The following is a 19,086-nucleotide window of genomic DNA, read 5'->3' on the forward strand; positions in this document are numbered from 1 at the left end:
AAGCAACAGCGCAGGCAGTTAACCTTGGCATGTGGACAGAGGAAGACAAATTATTCTTTTCCTAACTCTACTCTGTACAAAGATATGCTTGGCTGGAACTATACTTGTAAAGTGCGAAGCATCATCTACCGTAGCACCAACTATTTATTGGAGCATGAGGTTATCCCTCATGCTCCAATAAAGTACTTGTCAGACAGACAAGACCCTAAATTATAGCTTGTAATGTTACAAGCAGAGATACAACTTAAAGTGCATCATTTATAATATTGGTGTCTTCTTATATACCGGTAGTAGAAAGACCTCTGGCCCCCCAGGCATCAGGATCCAGTTGCAACTGCTGTCAGCATCCTCTATTTTTATGACCTACTGTTATTGGACTGCCCAGAACTGTAGTTTAGTGTTAGACGTGGCCAAAGGGCTGCGTCTCTTGATAGAACCAACCATAATAGGGTCCATCCACTTTCCGCCCAGCTCTTGGATCGAAGAAAAAGCACTGCATGCAACAGCATTTTTAGATGGATCTGTGATGGAACCTCCGGCCAGAGGTTCAGATGCGAATGTGAAACCGGATCAATAGAGGAAGTATATTTCTTATCCTCTAAAGCACACGTGTCAAACCCAAGGCCCTTGGGGCGAATCCAGCCCGCTGCCTCATTTTATGTGGCCCGCCAGCCATGCAACAACCTAAGAGCTCTTTTACACTGGCGCAACAATTTTCGGTCGGCCATGTCACAGCCACAGCGCAACTGAAAATCACATGAAGAAGAGGCAGCTATGACCAGGTCACGGCTGCATCTTCTGTCCATGAGGCCATTCAGACGGCCCGCTCCGGCGAGTATACATCGAGCCCGGGATACTGTTGGGCGGGTGATACAGTTTAGCTCTGCTAAACTGCCTCACCCCTCTCCGCCCCCTCGCCGGCTGCACACTAGCTCCTGCCCCTTGTTGGCTGCCAGCAATAGGAGGGGGCGAAACATGGTGGGAGATTAGTACACTAGCCCCCGCTCCGTCCCACCCCCTCCCATTGCAAACAGCCAGCAAGGGGCAGAGAGGAGGAGGGAAGGGGGTGGGAGTTTAGTAGACACGCTTTAGGAGCCACCGCTATAGGCCACCTGCACACTGGCAGATTTGCATTGCAGAATCCTGAGTGAGCACCCGCCTCCGGATTCTGCAGCAAATCCTGCCCATAGCATGCTATGACAATACGCGATTTGCTGCCCACAAGTGGAAATCGATTGCGATGGTCCGCTCGCAGGGATGAAATCACGGCATGCCACAATTTTGTGCAGGCTACGCATGGACAGCTTCCGTTGAAATCAAAAGCTGGGGTCGCTTGATCCCTCTGAGAGATCCCACATGGGGTCTGACTTGCCCGTGTGCAGACGGCAGTATTCCGGCTGGGAAAATAGTTCCTGAGCTAACTTTCCTCACCAGCGTAAAAACGGCCGCCTGGAATGCGCGCCATATGCACTATTTTTGCCATCAGGTGGTTTTCACGCTGCGGGAATACGTTCATCTGCACTGATGCATTGGAAACCAATGCATCAGATGGGCAGCGTATATTTGGCCGGGCGATATACGCTCGTGTAAAAGAGCCCTAACAGGAACTTTACTCACACACCCTGCAGCTCTGGTCTGGTGGCAGTGCAAAGTCTATGACCGCTGACCTCTTCCCTGCCATGCCTGTGTGTGCTGTCCTGTACACCGTGCGGATGCCGAGGGGAGGAGCCAGTGGTTACAGGCTTAGCAATGGCTGGGAAAGTGTAATGCCTGTAGGAATGCTGGCCGGCCGGGGGCCGATTACTATTGAGGCTGATGTGGGGGTCACTATTACTACTGAGGCCACTATGGGGGTCACCCTTCTACTACTAGGGCCACTATGAGGGTCACTGTTACTACTGGGGCCACTATGGGGGTCACTGTTACTACTAGGGTTATAATGGGGGTTACTATTACCAATGGGGCCACTAAGGGGGTCACTTTTATTACTGGAGCCACTTACTAATGGAGCCACTAATATGATTGGGGTCACTATGGCGATCACTGTTACTACTGTGGCCACTATTGGGTTACTATCACTACTGGGGCCACTATGGGAGTCCCAATCACTACTGGGGTCACTAACTACTAGGGCCACTACTGAGGTTACTATTACTACTGCAGTCACTATGGGGTCACTATTACTATACTGTCTTACAATTACAATCCCCCTTTTGAAGGCACCCATAAGGCTGTTGTGGCTTTGGGTGAAAATGAGTTTGACGCCCTTGCTCTAAATCCTGAGACATAACTACATGAAAAGAAAGGTAAGATATTGAATTTCTAAGAAATATTACAAATGCATTGTACTTTATATCCTGAGACACAATCTCACCATCTCTGGAAATACAATTTTAGAAGCCTACATCCACGCTCATATGGATTTCACATCCAACCAAAGCTCCGAAATATGCAAATAACAGAAAGCTCAAGGCGTCATGCCCCATATTTCTATAAGGCACTATGAAAAATTAGAACTATTGGCCAGTTTTTATTTATAGGTTATTGCTTATTGTTTCTATATATTTTCTTAATGTTTTATATAGACTGAAATTAAAGAACAGAAATAACAGTTTGATATTAAAAAGCCCAGCTACAAATAATGGGAGTATGCAGCAAGCGGCGTGCGGTTTTATTAAATAAATACATCAGCTCCTACTTGAAAAGCACAATATTTTCTCTTACTTTATAGTATATCATGCTTTGCCCACTAAAGCACAATATCTTTTCTTACTTTATAGTATATCAAGGCTTCCCCACTACAGAGTTATATATTCTCGCTTATAACATCAAGGCTACAATTTGATCCTAGCAGAAAATTCATTTCTCTAGATTGAAAAGCAGTAGTGTAGAGCTTGTCATGTGTCTATAAAACGCACTCCCTGCTGCCGTCAGATACTACAAATGCTGCTTAAAATCCCTTATTTTATTAATGCAGAAGCCAGATGGAACTTTGAAGATATAAAGCTCTGTGACCGCATGACTTTCTGACCTTATTTGTACCTGTTACTCACGACCCTGTATATGTCACCCTATACCAGTGTTTTACAACCTTTTCAGCTTTAGGGTGCTGCTGGGAAAAATTTCTTACTGTGGAACACCCCTACTAATAAAAGGGGGTGTGGTCATGGGGTGTGGCTAAAGTGCAGCTTATCCCGACGTTTGATTTGACCTCTGATATTTTTCAGCAACCTTTAGTGAGTGCAATTCCGTGGCAAATTTACCCCTTGTGGATCAAGCCTAAAGGGATTTTCCAGGCAGCACCCGCCAGTATACACCAGACTCAGAGTGGAAGCGCTGCTTCTACCCTTGTGTAGTGGCCAGTGCTTGTAGTTGCAGGTTCAGCTCTCATTAAAATAAATGGGAGCTGTGCTTGTAATTGCAGGCTGGGGTACTGTTTATTTCAATGAGAGTTGCACCTGCAATTACAAGCACTGGCCACTACACAGGAGGCGGAGCAGTGCTTCCACTCCAATCCCTAGCTAGCAGTCGCTTTTTGCAAACTACAAAGTTAGCTAAAAAGTTACATAAAACTAGACTAGGAAAGTAAGCAAAACAAAATAACTAAATAACAAAAAAGGAGAGATGAAGACAGTGAGGAGTAGAAGTAGTGGTGATGGTGTAGGTGGTAGAGGACAGGTAGAAGAAGTTGGCACTTCAAGTCACGGACATGGATTGCTAATACAAATGGACAGTAGCACTCAAATGAGCACTGTGCCAATTTGGCTGTTTCCATGTCTGCTCGAGGCAGCGTGAGGGCTCAGTAAAAAGTCTATGGAATCAGTACGCCAGTTGATAACAGCTGAATGGTCACAGTGCTCAACTGAGTGCTTCTGCCAGTTCATTTTTGAAATCAGTGGATGTCTCAGTACCCGGACCCCACCAGTCAATACATCTAAAAAGTCACTATAACATGTCATAAAGTTTTTTTTAAAGTTCAGTTGCAGTTTAAGTTTCTGACAGAGTATCACACAATTCAGATTTTTTTTTAAAGCATATGATCTCAGCGGAGAGGAGAGATAAGATAGAACACATCTGTATATAGCAGCCTGTACACGTTTTCTACGTAGAAGCCTATTCTGTACAATGTTATGTATTTAAACAAACAATTCCGCTCCCCCTTCTAGTTGTCCAAGACCAACAAGAAATCATAAAGAAACTACATATACAAAGGAAAGGCTACATAACTGCTACCATGTTTCCCTGAAAATAAGACCCTGCCTTATATTAATTTTTGCCCCGAAAGAGGCGCTAGGTCTTATTTTTGAAGAATGTCTTATATTTACCTAGCAGGCTTGCTTTGGGTCCTCCCACTGCTCTGGGGAGCTCCAACATGCTGAGCCGCGTCATTGATTGGCCAATTCATAAATTCCGCTCAGCCAATCAATGCAGCGTTCGATGAACCAATCATAGCCATCACATCGGTTCATCAAGTGTTAAATTGATTGGTTCTTGAGCGCTGCTCAGCCAATCAAAGCTATCGCTTCTTGGAGGGTAGATTAATGAATCTCGTAACCAGGAAGTGATCTTCTGCGGGTTAACAAGGACTGCAGGGCGCACGGCGGAGCTCTAGACAGCAGCAGGATGATCCGGACCAAGCCTGCTAGGTAGGTATGCCCTTTTAAAAATTAAAAAAGTGTAATGCAGCTAGGGATTATTTTCAGGGTAAGGCTTATATTTCAGGCCTCCCTAAAAATCCTGAAAAATCAGCATAGGTCTTATTTTCAGGAAACAGGTTAAGCCTGAAGGATATCGCTGGAATAACCATTTAACATTAATGCTTTCCATATCCTTTATTCTGCTGTATTTGTCAAAATAATAGAACAAAAACACTTTATTTACAACCTACAAAAATGTGAGAAGGTAATATCTTAATCACTCTTCAGAACCCATTTAAGCCCGAGTAACTGAGAGCCTGACCTACGAGGATCCAAACCACATTTTTACAGTTATAAAGTAATATACACTGAGCCTCATTTATCAAAACTGTCCAAAAGAAAAATGACCCTCATTGCTCACAGCAACCAATCCCATCTGCAATATAGACAATCAAGACTAAATTCTGATTCAGTAACAGTGTTGCTTCTTCTCTGAGACAAGTAAGACAACATTCACATTGCCATTGTGGGTTATATTTCCTGATCTGTTATAGGAGCAGGAAAATGGGATCCAATGGCCAAACAGAGCCATCTTATATCTAACGGCACTGAGAATAAGAAAGACTATTCGTAAAGTTGACCTTAGTGACTGTGCCAATTAACTTGGCATTTTCACAGAAATCAACCACAGAGGCCAAGAACGGGACCTCCGATGCGGAACACAGCCTTAGATACATGGGGTGTAAGGAAAATTGGGTCTACTATGCAGCATGTGTACTTCTGCAAGTATTATGAGGGGCTCATTAAAGGGATACCCCAAATGAGCTTTATACTTTTAATGAGTCTAAGAAAAGCATTGGTCTTCATGAGAGGCCTTCGGAACTGCAAAGACCTTATTTGCAGATAGTGTATCCATTCTTTCCTCCCTCCGAAATACTAATTGTATTGTCTTTTACCTTCAAATCAACTAAAGGGTCCTTTTACATGGTTCCACATGATATCCATGTATGCTTCAATGGCCTTCACAGGGGCTGATGCCAATACAATCTTTAATCCATCATACACTTTCATCATTGTTGGCAGTAAATCCTCCATTTATATGAGGAGATGTGCTGCCGACAACAATGATCTTTGCTCATTTTTCAGTTGTCCGCTACCCTATTTACACTGTTCTCATGAATGTTCCTTCCTAATCTTTGGACTGTGGAAAAGGGTCTTAAAAAGAGACTCTGTCAGCTACTGTGAGCCCTATAAACTAAGATTATGGGCTTAAAGTGGCTCACCCACTGAGTCCGGAGATGCAAGCTTTATACTTACGTACCCTGACGTTCCCCCGGTGACAGTGCTGGAAGCCTTCGCTCATTGCACTAAGTAGTCCTCCCATTATAAACTTGGAATGAAAGGACTACTTAGCACACAGCTAAATACGCTGACACTGGGGGGACGATTGGAAAGGTAAGTATAACACTTCATTCCTGACCTCAGCGGGTCACCTACCTTGAGCCCTGGAATAATACATAAGGATACTTCTGACAGGTCCAATCACTATAAAGCATTTTATTATATCACTATAAAGCATCTAATATTATGTACATCTTAGGCTAGTTTCCCACAGACAATCGCGATTTTGGCGCTACAAAATCACGGCAAAATCGTGTCTTTTTTCCTACAATTTTTGAGTAATAGTGCTGCTTTTTCTTGCGATTTTCTCACCAGTTTGAAAACACCCTTAGGCTTTATTCCCACGGGCGTATATCAGCCTGCCTTGTTCAAGCAGTGGAGGTCGTCCCTTTTGGAACGGGTTCTCCGCTCGAAGCGGGTCCTGTCGGAGAGGTTCAAGGTCTTTTGCTCAGATCTGTTCCCCGCCTTAGCCACCTTTTAGTCTTGTGTACACACACTTGTCCAGACTGCTCCAGTACCTTGCTCACAATAGTTTTGTCATCACTCTCAGACAGGCTTGACAGGCTGCGGCTGTCCAGGAGATGTGACTACTGCAGCCAATCACAGGCCACTGGCTAGACCATCTCTAGCCAGTGATTGGCTGTTATAACCATATGTCCTGGTCAGCAGCAACCAGGAAGGACAGGGTGCCTGTGGAGCAATTTTAGGTAGTGGGAAAATCTTTTTAAGGCTCATTTCTGTAAGTAATTAAAGGGGTTATTCACAAGTGATGTCCTCAGAACAGGAGAAACAAGCACAGTGAAGTGACAATGTGAAATCACATTGTTATCGCAAAGTAGGGGTAATATTCCAGAACAAGGATAGCAAGGAAGATTCAGCACTACGGTGATGTCACAGAACCAGGATAACAAGCATAATGATGTCACAAGTATAGAGATATTATTCACTGGCACTCTCTTACGACTCAGATTGGATTAGACTGTATGGCACTCTCCAGCCCTAAAGCCCACATTTAACCGTGACTTCTGTATTCCCTGTAGTTACACACTTTTTGCAATGCTTTTTCCAAAAATTTTCGTCCCATGCAAATCAAATGTTCACCTCTTACTAACAGATGCTAATATATCACCTGCATTTAACACCTATAAAATTCTGAGTCATTCAAGCAGCATGCCAGACGAAGCATAAAGCATCTAAAACAAGACATGAAATGAAATTATTATGATAGTTTGTGACTTTATTATATCTCAGCAGCTGGTTAGTGATTCATGTTTATAGATCCATTGCTTGCTAAAACTTGCTATAATTGAACATATAATTTTCCACAAAATGTATGAAGGTGATAAAAGCAAAGCATTATTTCACTCTAATTAATTGATCATAAAGATTTTCATTTCAACTGGTATCTACTGGTCACATGATACAAATCCAAATGGCATTACTGCCTGAGGTTAAATGTGATGTAATATGCACGGTTAGTAGAGTGAAAACTCTACAAAGAGATTAAAGCACAAGGAATCTATCAGTGCTATGCAGTGTCTTACATTACAGTGGAAATCCAAGATGGCAGACTAGACTGATAGCCTAACCGGCTTTTCCTGGGTGGTGAAATTACATCCACATTTGCTGCTGGTAGCAGCCATGTTTTCACTATCACTAAGAATGTTCTCTTTACCCTCCAGCCGGTATCATCCATTCAGTATTATGTCTCCCCCAAAATACTGAAAACCCCTGGTTTCATCTCTTCATTTCATCCAGTATCATTTCACTCCCGTAGTATCATCATTATATTATTTTCCCCATACTATATTTCTCCTGCCACAGTATAACCTATATACTATATATCCCCCATAGTATGGCTTATCTCCCGCTCCCACAGTAAGTTTGTAATCAGATAGAAGAGTGTGAGTTGGCCCGAGGCTCCAGGATGCAACTCACATCGGACAGCAGATGGACACACGTCCGATTGGTGAGTCAATAGACATTGCATGTTCAACCCTTGTCTGTGAATTGGACCAGCAAAGGACACATTGAGATTTTTTAATATGAACTATCATTCCATGAAAACAGTTGCTCACATGTACTACCCCAATCTTTTAAATGGGTCCAAGTTCTATCTGAGTTTGCTCAGTTACAAACTCAAGAGAGAATTCGAAGATAAAAATCAGCCATGTGAATAGGCGCTAAGTATTCCCCTCCACAGCATATCTATCTCCCTATACACAGCAGATTTAGCTCCCCCCACCACCCCATCACCCATAGAGTATGGTATACCCCCTTGCAATATGTAATATCCCAGCCCCACTTCCCCAAAATATGTCTCACCCCTAAGGCCGGTCCTGTACCTGGTGAAATGCAGTCTGCATTTTTTAATATATTTTAGGCAGAGTTCACATAAGAGTATTTAGTTCCTATTGTTTGGTTCTATCATAAAACTCAAACAACAAGAAAGACTGAAGTGCCAGATCCAGTACACGAGAGGCAAGAATGAGGCCATTAACTATAATGAGGCCCATCAGGTTTCCGTCATGACCTCCGGCAATTTACCAGACAAAATAGCACAGCATGTGGCGTTTTGTCCAGCATTCTGTGCCTGAGGCAGTAAACAGGGCCCCAGATGCAGATGGCAATAGAGCCTAATATCTGTAAACAACCTAGCCTCATGAAATGAAAATAACCATCGACCTTTGAAGCAAATATGTTTTTTGATTTATACCTTGCACACAGTATGCTTTTCTACAATAGGGGATTGACTGGTGACACACTCCTTTGATGTTCGATAAATTACGGTTTTATTCAAAGCATTTTTTATGAATTTTCAGTGATTAAAAAAAAACAAGAAAAAAAAAACGTTTTATGCCAAAACCTATATTAGGAGAAAAAGAACAAAAATATTGCAGTGTTCACTCTGGGAACTAATAATAATAATAATAAATAGAGATGAGCGAGCACCAAAATGCTCGAGTGCTGGTTTAAAATCCCCGCCTGCTGAATGAGCTGCCTCTGATTGGTCACAGCTCTCACCAATCAGAGGCAGCTCTCACTCACCCATTCATGAATGGGTGAGTGAGTGCTGCCTCTGATTGGCTCAGCGCAGGGACCAATCAGGGGCAGCTCTCAGTTGAATAACAGCTGAGAGCTGCCACTGATTGGTCCCTGCGCTGAGCCAATCAGAGGCAGCACTCACTCACCCATTCATGAATTCATGAATGGGTGAGTGAGAGCTGCCTCTGATTGGTGAGAGCTGTGACCAATCAGAGGCAGCCCATTCAGCAGGCGGGGATTTTAAATCCCCACCTGCTGAATACTACAGAAAGCAGTTCAGGAGAACTGCCGGCCAGACGCGGCTGAACTCCGGCTGCAGCGGAAAGGTGAGTATAATTTATTTTTTTTTTACACATTTTAGGATGATTTTCAGGTAAGGGCTTATATTTTTAAGCCCTTCCCGAAAATTCATCCCACGCTCGCCGGCAGCCCATTGCTTTCAATGAAGCCGGCTGTATTGCCGGCTCCATTGAATTCAATGGTCAGTGCTCGTTTAATCGAGACGAGTACAGCGTGGTTCTCGTCTCGAGTAATGAGCAACTCGAGCACCCTAATACTCGAACGAGCATCAAGCTCGGACGAGTATGCTCACTCATCTCTAATAATAAACTTACACTTTCTGTCTTCTAGATAACTTTTCAGCAGGCAACTCATTATCATCATAGGCAGAAATACAATGATTGGTAACACCTACATAGTGATAACATAGAATCCACTAATTACAATTTTTGATGGTCACAGCTTGCCCCCTACCCTCCCTGCATATTGACCAGGGCACATGTCAGAGCATGATTAGAACACTCCCATAGAAATAAATGGGTTCCCTTCTGTTCATTGCGTGAAGGGCCCATGATTAGTAGCATAGTATGTTAAGCCGAAAAAAGACACATGTCCATCCAGTTCAGCCTATTTTGCCCCAATGTTGATACAGAGGAAGGCAAAATAAAACAAATGACATAGAAGACATTTTTTCCCATTTAAGGGCAATCTGGCAAACAGATCATTGACCCTTCTGACGTAATCAGCGACTATAACATGTAATATTGTAACACTCAAGAAAGGTTTTCAGGCCCATCTTGAACTTTTTTTAAAGTGAGTTTGGCATCACCATGTCCTTAAGCAGAGAGTTTCATAGTCTCACTGCTCTTACAGTAAAGAGCCCCTTCTATGTTGGATTAGAAACCTTCTTTCCTCTAGATATGAAGGGCGCCCTCTTGTTACCGTCGCAGCCCTTGGTATAAATAGATGATGGGAGATATCTCTGTATTGTCCCCTGATATATCTATACATAGTGATTTGGTCACCCCTCAGTCATCTTTTTCAAAACGAAATAATCCCACTTTTGATAATCTCTCTGGCTATAGTAGTCCACCCATTTCATTTATTACTTTAGTTGCCCCTCTTTGTACCTGCTCAAGTTCTGATATGTCTGACCAGTGACCTGTAAAGAGGAAGAACAATGTTCTCATCATGTGCCCCTAGACCTCTTTTGATGCACCCCATGATCCTATTTGTCTTGGCAGCTGCCTGACACCGGTTGCTTCAGTTAAGCTAACAGTTAACTAAAATTCCCAAGTCCTTTTCCACGGCAGTTTTGCTGTAAAGAATCTCTCTAAATGTTGTTAACTGCAGCTTAGGCAAGATGGCCGCCCCCAAAGACATGTATAAAAAATAGAAGAGAAAAATCATTTTCAAATATGAGACTGGCGCAGCTCCAAAAAAAGTGAAAAACAAGGCACAATGAAAGGACAGATGGTGCATTTTATTAAATCATCATATACAGACTCTAGAGTATAAGGTAAATTCCTATAGACCACTCCTTCACAACTGGAGTCTTCTTGATATTTCCTACAGAGAATAAGGGGATATCCATGACATAAGGAACTTTGTGCTTTATTTCCATGTGGATTAAGGCCGCCTGCAGACGAGCGGGTCGGATCCGGTGGCGAGAATTCTCGCCGCGGGACCCGACCCGAGCGCCTGCAGAGACGAGCGCGTACTCACCCGCGCCCGGCGGCCCTGGCTCTTTCATGTGCCGGCTGCTGGGCAGCCGGCGCATGCGCAGACCGGAGCCGGCCACCGGGTGAGTGACGTTTCTGTGCTAGGCTCTGCGAGCCCCGCACAAAAATCGGACATGCCGCGGTTTGTTTGCTGCGCGAGATTTCGCGCGGCCAAACCGCGGCCGTCTGCATAGGAGTGCGTATTGTAATGCACTCCTATGCAGGCTTTCAGTGGCGGAAATCCCGCGGGAAATCCTGCCGCGGGATTTCCGCCCGTGTGCAGGAGGCCTAACTCTGCAATTACTGATTTAATATAATGCACCACTTGTGGCTTTTCATTGTGCTTCGCTTCTCACCTGCTTGTGGAGCTACCAAATCTCATCTGAAAACGCTTGCAGGCTAAACTAGGCATTACATAATTCATTGAAATTAATGGGTTGACAGTGTAACGTAGGATAGGTCTTCTAGAAAGAAAGAAGCTCTGTATAGCTGCGTACCGCCCTCCAGATTCCAGAAAAATTCTGTCCCAGGACCAGAGGAGCAGTAGGGTCTACAACCTGCAGTTGTCCTTCTCTTTCGTCCTTCTGATCTGCCAGTTTCAGGCCCTGTTTTCAACCACTCAAGATAGATGCAGCAATTTCCTAACTACCTAATGCACACTGATAATAAGAGTAGCGCTGGCCAATCAAAGAACGGTATAGTATAAGTAGGCTAACACTACCAATGCACTATGGGGATTAAGTAGTCTGAAGATTGTGTCAGCCATCTCGGACAACCGAAAACAGGACCTGTAATTAGCAGATCAGAGGGACAGCAGAGAGGAACAACTGCAGGTAATACACCCATCCCTCTTTGATCCAGGGACAGGTATTTGTCCCAAAACCGGAAGGCTGCTTTAACTTACAATTCCTAACACGGCTTATGGAAATTAGCTTTCTGAACAGGACAAGCCCTCTAACGTATTAAATAGCATGCTATGATTTATCATAGGCACAGGATAGTTGTGAGATAAAAGAATATTCAATACACATATCTAATTTACACATTGTTCAACATGTTTCATTGGATATGTTCTTAAAGTATTGCAGTAGGACAAGACAATCAAAGATGAGTAGGAAAATTGAGATATAGGAAAGTTAAGGAGGACAGTTGTAGACACAAAAAAGGTCTTGTATCATCTTACAAATGACACAAAATGGGAGGATATCAATCAGTCAATGTCAACATGTCCTAATATGGTTACACCAACACCACAAGTTCTTTTGAGCAAGAATAGAAGGACAGTCTTTACTATTTCTAAGATAAGGCAGATGCTAGAACGAATAAAGAAGACAAAAGGATGAATTTCAAATGAAGGTCAGAAAGGTCTTCTTTAACCCCCTAGTGACCAAGCCTATTTGCACCTTAATGACCAGGCCAAATTTTGGAAATCTGACATGTGTCACTTTAACATGGAATAACATCGTAAAGGTTTTGCATATCCCAGTGATTCTGACATTGTTTTTCGCCACATATTGTACTTCATTCAGGTGGTAAACATAGTTTGATAGAATTTGTGTATATTTATTAAATGCGTCAAAATTGGGAAAATTTCGAAAGAAATCGTTTTTTTTGCATTTTCAATTGCAATATCTCAAATATGTGCAAATATTATCTAGAAATTTTTGATAAGATATATATTTCCATCTGTTTACTTTATTCTGGATACACATTGGAAGAACTTTCGTTTTTTTTAACCATTTAGGAGATGTACAAATTTAACAATAATTAACATTTTGAGGAACACTGTTTTCCTGCACCAAGCCAAGATTGTAAAGGCTCATAGGTATCAGAATGATAGATACCCCCACAAATGACTCCATTTTGAAAAACTACACTCCTTAATATAGTCACTAAGGGAGGGGGGGTGTCAGGAGTATTTTGAGCCCACAGTTTCTTTTTTAAAAATCAATGCAATTTAGAGGAGAAAAAATAAAATTTAATATTTTTGCAAATATGTCATTTTAAACACAGGATTAAACAGAGATTTTATTCGAAGTCCTTTTAAGCCCTATTGCACACTTGTAGAACCATTGAGCAGCCAAAACAATATAGAACTCCCACAAATGACCCCATTTTGGAAACTAGACCCCTTAACGAATTCAGTTATCGGTGTACTGCATATTTTGACACCATAGTTTTTGCATTAATCTAAGCAAAGCCGAATGAAAAAATTACAATTTTTATTTTTTTAGCAATTATGTCATTTTAAAAACAGTTTTTTTGTAAAGCACATATAATGAAGACTTTCAGCCCAAAATGGATACTCCCTTTTGTCCCGTGTTCAGAAACATACCCATTATGGCCCTAATCTTGTGTCCGTATGCACAACGGGGCCCTAACCAAAAGGAGGAGCCGGTGGTTTTCAGATTTAGGCCCTATTGCACACTTTTAGAGCCCTTGAGTGGCTAAAATGATTGAGAATCCTCACAGATGACCCCATTTTGAAAACTAGACCCCTTATCAAATTCATCTAGGGGTGTGACCGGGATGATAGCTCCAGGATGTCGGCTACCTTCTGTAACCGACAGCATGGAGCTGTCATGTCCAGAGCCTGCAGGGTTTTAATCCCCAGAGAAAGCATGTTTTTACTTCCTCGGGGATTAAAGCCCAGCAGCCCAGGACGTAAAAACACTATGGGTTGGTCACTAAGTTCACTCAAAGCTTGAAAGGCTTATGTCAGGTGTAGTCATCAGTTCTGGTCTGATTAAAAGAGGCTGCTTGTATGTAGTAGACCTTTTTTGTAGAGCTTGTTGATCACTAGATGCCTCTATGATACAATCAAAGAGATTTCACCCAGTTAAAGGGGTTGTCCCGCGGCAGCAAGTGGGTCTATACACTTCTGTATGGCCATAATAATGCACTTTGTAATATACATTGTGCATTAATTATGAGCCATACAGAAGTTATAAAAAGTTTTATACTTACCTGCTCCGTTGCTGGCGTCCTCGTCTCCATGGTGCCGACTAATTTTCGCCCTCCGATGGCCAAATTAGCCGCGCTTGCGCAGTCCGGGTCTTCTCCTGTTCTCTATGGGGCTCCGTGTAGCTCCGTGTAGCTCCGCCCCGTCACGTGCCGATTCCAGCCAATCAGGAGGCTGGAATCGGCAATGGACCGCACAGAAGAGCTGCGGTCCACGGAGGAAGAGGATCCCGGCGGCCATCTTCACCGGTAAGTATAGAAGTCACCGGAGCGCGGGGATTAAGGTAAGCGCTCCGGTAAGCTTTCTTTAGGTCCCTGCATCGGGGTTGTCTCGCGCCGAACGGGGGGGGGGGGGGGGGGGGGGTTGAAAAAGAAAAAAAAACCCGTTTCGGCGCGGGACAACCCCTTTAACATATTTTGAAAGGCAGCGCATTGATGGAATGTGAGAAGCTTGATGGTCCTATCGACGAATTGCCCACCACCTGGCACATTCTGACCAGACTGTTGGGAGGTGTTGAACCAGTGGTGCATGAAGGCACACATACAAGACAACTGGACTCAGGACGCCCTTGACAGACCAATAGTAGAGAGGATCATCTGATTGTCCAGGAAGCAAGAGCAGTTACAGCTGTTTCGTTGTCTGCTATCCAGAGACAAGTGGCAGCATCGTTACACCCCTGTGTCTGACGGAACTATTTCCAGGAACTGGGTTGAAGGACATTTGGTCTCACTGGGCCTATGAAGTGTACTGGCTTTGACACTCACCGTCATCTTCGCTTGCCATGGTATCATGTACAACGAAATGGGACTGCTATGGAGTGGAACCGGGTTGTCTTCAGCTACGAATCAAAGTTTAGTTTTGGCAATACTAGCAGCTGTATTTGTGTCTGAAGACATAGGGGTGAGCTTCTCAATGCTGCCTTAGCTGTGGAGTGATACACTGCCCCCACTGCTGGTGCGATAGCAGAAAATTCCATGCAGGAAAAAGTGTCATCCATGCTTGCTTGCAGAATAAAATATATAATCTTCCTTTATTTAGACATATTTAAACTTGCCAGGTATACACATCTCTGGACCAGACGCGTATCGGCTGACGAAGGCTCTGTGCAGCCCATACGCGTCTGGTTTAGAGATGTGTATACCTGGCAATTTTAAATATGTCTAAATAAAGGAAGATTATATATTTTATTCTGCAAGCAAGCGTGGATGACACTTTTTCCTGCATGGAATTTTCTGCTGTTTAAGCCCAGGATCGGGGGCAGGTGAAACCGCTTGAGCAAGCAGTGGCTCATGATATATATGGAGTGAGCAAGCTGACAGCACAGCACACTATTTTCAAGTGTCTTTTTTCTGCTGGTGCGATAGTCTGGGAGTGGTGGGGGTGCATTGAACTTAGCAGTCAGTCACCCCTAGTAGTTGTATGAGGAAAAATGACAGCTTAGCGATATGTTCAGGACATCCTGCAGCCACATGTGTTCCTCTCATGGCAGCTTCCAAAAGGCATTTTCCATCAGGAAAATGATCGGCTGCACACACACGGGGGTCACAGGAATGTCCCCCCAACAATGTTACACTTTATTGCCAATACAACATTTATGGGAACATCTAAGATACTTACGAGTCTGCATTATCTAGAGGCTCAGTTACTGCAAATATGGACCAATATTCCACAGGATACCATACATAACCTGTATGCCTCCATGCCCACCCATATCACATCTTTTATCCAGGCTAGAGGTGGTACAACAGGGTACTAGAGCCTCCATGCCCCCGTATCACATCTTGTATCCAAGCTAGAGGCGGTAAATCAGGTTACTAGAGCTACCATCCCGCCCATAGCACATCTTGTATCCAAGCGAGAGGCGGTACAACAGAGTACTAGAGCCTTCATGCCCGCCTGTATCACATCTTACATCCAAGCTAGAGGGGGTAAAACAGGGTACTAGAGCCTCCATGCCTATCCATAGCACATCTTGTATCCAAGCTAGAGGTGGTACAACAGGGTACTAGAGCCTCCATGCTCCGGTATCACATCTTGTATCCATGCTAGAGGTGGTACAACAGAGAACTGGAGCCTCCATGCCCATCTGTATAACATCTTGTATCCAAGCTAGAGGTGATACAACAGGGTACTAGAGCCTGCATGCCTGCCCATAGCACATCTTGTATCCATGCTGGAGACGACACAACAGGGCATTAGAGCCTCCATACCTGTCCGTATCACACCTTGTATCCAAGCTAGAGGCGGTACAACAGGGTACTAGAGCCTCCATGCCTGCCCGTATCACATCTTGTATCCAAGCTAGAGGGGATACAACAGCGTTCTAGATCCTCAATTCAAGTGTTCAGTTTTCCACAATAAATCATCCTTTTGCTTTGATATTGTAATCACTTACTTTTATCAATTCCTTTACAATCACAATGGAAAGTTTCATTAGTTTCGGACAACTTCTTTTAGGCCTCCTTCCCACGAACGGATTTCCGCCGCGTAATTCGCGGCGAAAATCCGCTGCGTTGCCCGCAGCTATTAGGTTCTATTGAACCTAATAGCACAATGCTCACGATGCGTAATTCCAGCGCGGAATTACGCACCGCGATTTCTCCCGTCCTCACCCGCAGCATGCTCTATTTTCTGCGGGTGAGGACGGGCTGTACGCACTGACGGCTTCCATTGCAGTCAATGGAAGCCGTCCGTTCACGCTATCTCCCGCTGTAACCAGCGGGAGATAGCGTGAAAAAACGCTTTCCCGCCCACCGCCGCGCGTCATCTGACGCCAAATGACGCGGCCGGCCGCGTCACGTGACACGCTCGGTGACGCGGCGGTGGTGGGCGGTGACGGGCGGTGACGCGGCGGTGGTGGGCGGGGAAGCGATTTCACGCTATCTCCCGCAGGTAAGTATAGGGGCTCTGGGGGGCGCCGTGACGGGCTTCACTGCGTAATATTACGCGGCGGACCCCGTCACGCTCGTGGGAAGGAGGCCTTAGGGGACTGGTTTGTTTTTGTTAATTAATATAGTTGTACAATTAACTATAACAGGTAAACAATAACGAGAGCATTGAAATATACTGAAATAACTTACACTTGTCTTCTCAATGTGCTCCTTCAAAGAGTCAATTAATAAATCTCCAACCGGCTTCCAGCCACTGCGCACTTTCTCTGCTGCCACCAATCCTGCATCCAGATCATCCATTGCACTTTGCAATACCTTCAGTTTTTCCAAAGCTTTCTCCACTTGCTTCTGCCAACAGACAGCCTGCGAGTTCAGGCTTTCCCACTTCTCTTTAACTTCTACTGACTGTTTCCGCATAGCTCTGGCAATTTTTTGGGCTTTCTCCTCAGGAGTTAGTTCTTTAGGGAAAAAAAGAACAGAATTTATTAGGTTATGTATCTAAAAATCAAAATCTACCAACAGTGCAACATGCCAGATGTGGTGGTTCCGACAATGAGAATAATGAGTGATGCTACTTACAGCAACTGATCAGATAACAAATGGCTAGTAAGTGGTTTCAAAAACATCAGAATTTAACTCTTCTATAGTAGTTTATAATTATATGATAGACTTATTATCTCTATCATTAAGTGAGCAATACAAATATAGCATTAGTAATAAATCCAGAAAATCCACATATAACTGAGATGAGCTTCTAGCGAGATATTTCTATCAAAAGCTGTATTACCATATTGATCAGAGAAATACTAAGTTAGGGTTGACTGTACATGGAATGACTACTGTCCAAAAAATTGCTCGAAAGAGTAAATGCAAATGACAGTCATTCCTTGTGTAAGTAAGCAGCCACCAACAGGGTGGTGAGTACTAATTCACTCACTAGTCACTAGTTGTTTCATTTTAGCTCCCCTAAGACAATAGTCTCTGGTTGACTAACAGTCGTCTTGTGTAAAGTTACGGTAGTTCGTATGTAAATGAAAGAATTGGCAAATGATATCTCGGTGAACAGCTAATGAACAATAAGCATTCTGTGTAAAAGCTATCAAACAACTGTAGTTTATACTCTTCAGTGACTTTCCTTAGTGACTATATGAACGGTAGTTGCTCCGTGTAAATACACTGCTAAGGCCCCTTCACACGAGTGTATGCATACTTATACGCTCATGAGCATAGAGTTTTTCATGTACGAATTCTGCTTTTTTGTGTACATTATTCAACTTTTTGTGCCCGCCAGATATGTTCATTTTCACGTGGCAAACAAAGCCACACAGATTGAAATGCCTAATTAGACTTAATGAGTTTCAGATTTGTTCTTTTCCCAATGGAATTACGCAATTACGCAGTTTTGTTTTTTTTGCATGTCCTTGTGCGAGCATTTGCAACCCCCCCCCCCCCACCACCACCACCATTAACGTCTATGGGGGCCTTTAAGCCACAAATGCACACAAACATAGAGCATTCCAAACATGCAAAATGCGCTTGCAAAAAAGAAGAATGAGAGCGAACCCATTGAAATCAATGGGTTTTATTCTCTGCGTTTTGCGTGTGCCAATCCCTGGGGTGAAGGACTTTGCTGTAGCGGCCCCTTTACAATATCAGTAAACAGCTATGGCTCTACTATTATAGTAAACATGAAATGCATCATTAACGCCAACCTAAAATTCTCAAATGGTGTCAAACAGTTTTAGGGTTCCGGAATATTTCAGCAGACGTACTTTTAGAATTCCATCTGAATCATAATTATTTTGTTCCATTCTTTATTGATTGGCCCGACACAAAATCTACTGAGCGGCATCAGTTTGATGAAGGAAAAAAGAAGCTTCAGCACTCCCAGCAGGAGACCTCCGAGCCATACAATGCGCCAAATACCTTGTTATAAACAGCGGATGAAGAGAGGAGAGGCAGAAGCCACGACCCAAGCTTTTTCTTAGTAAGAAATCAGGTCTTGCTAGCAGCTTCTGTGTGACTGCCGAGCAACTTAATGGATTATTTCAGATTCCTTACAGAGACAATTACGGAAGTTGTGCTGCACCCCTGGACAGCTTTCATTAGAAAACTTTGCAGAGGACAACATTTGATTAAGACAGAAAAGT

At 43.6% G+C, this 19,086-nt stretch overlaps 1 protein-coding gene across 8 annotated transcripts in view; it reads right to left on the reverse strand.

Moving 5' to 3' along the window:
* UTRN (utrophin) overlaps positions 1-19,086 on the reverse strand; it is a 701,048-nt gene that overhangs the window by 173,515 nt on the left and 508,447 nt on the right. For all 8 annotated transcript variants that reach the window (XM_066595903.1, XM_066595904.1, XM_066595902.1 and 5 more), the window contains one exon: positions 17,126-17,394. In XM_066595903.1, the coding sequence (XP_066452000.1) occupies positions 17,126-17,394 (269 nt within the window). The remainder of the gene's footprint in view (positions 1-17,125; positions 17,395-19,086) is intronic.

Source organism: Eleutherodactylus coqui, chromosome 3 (assembly GCF_035609145.1).
Source record: "Eleutherodactylus coqui strain aEleCoq1 chromosome 3, aEleCoq1.hap1, whole genome shotgun sequence".
In the NCBI taxonomy this organism is placed as follows: domain Eukaryota; kingdom Metazoa; phylum Chordata; class Amphibia; order Anura; family Eleutherodactylidae; genus Eleutherodactylus; species Eleutherodactylus coqui.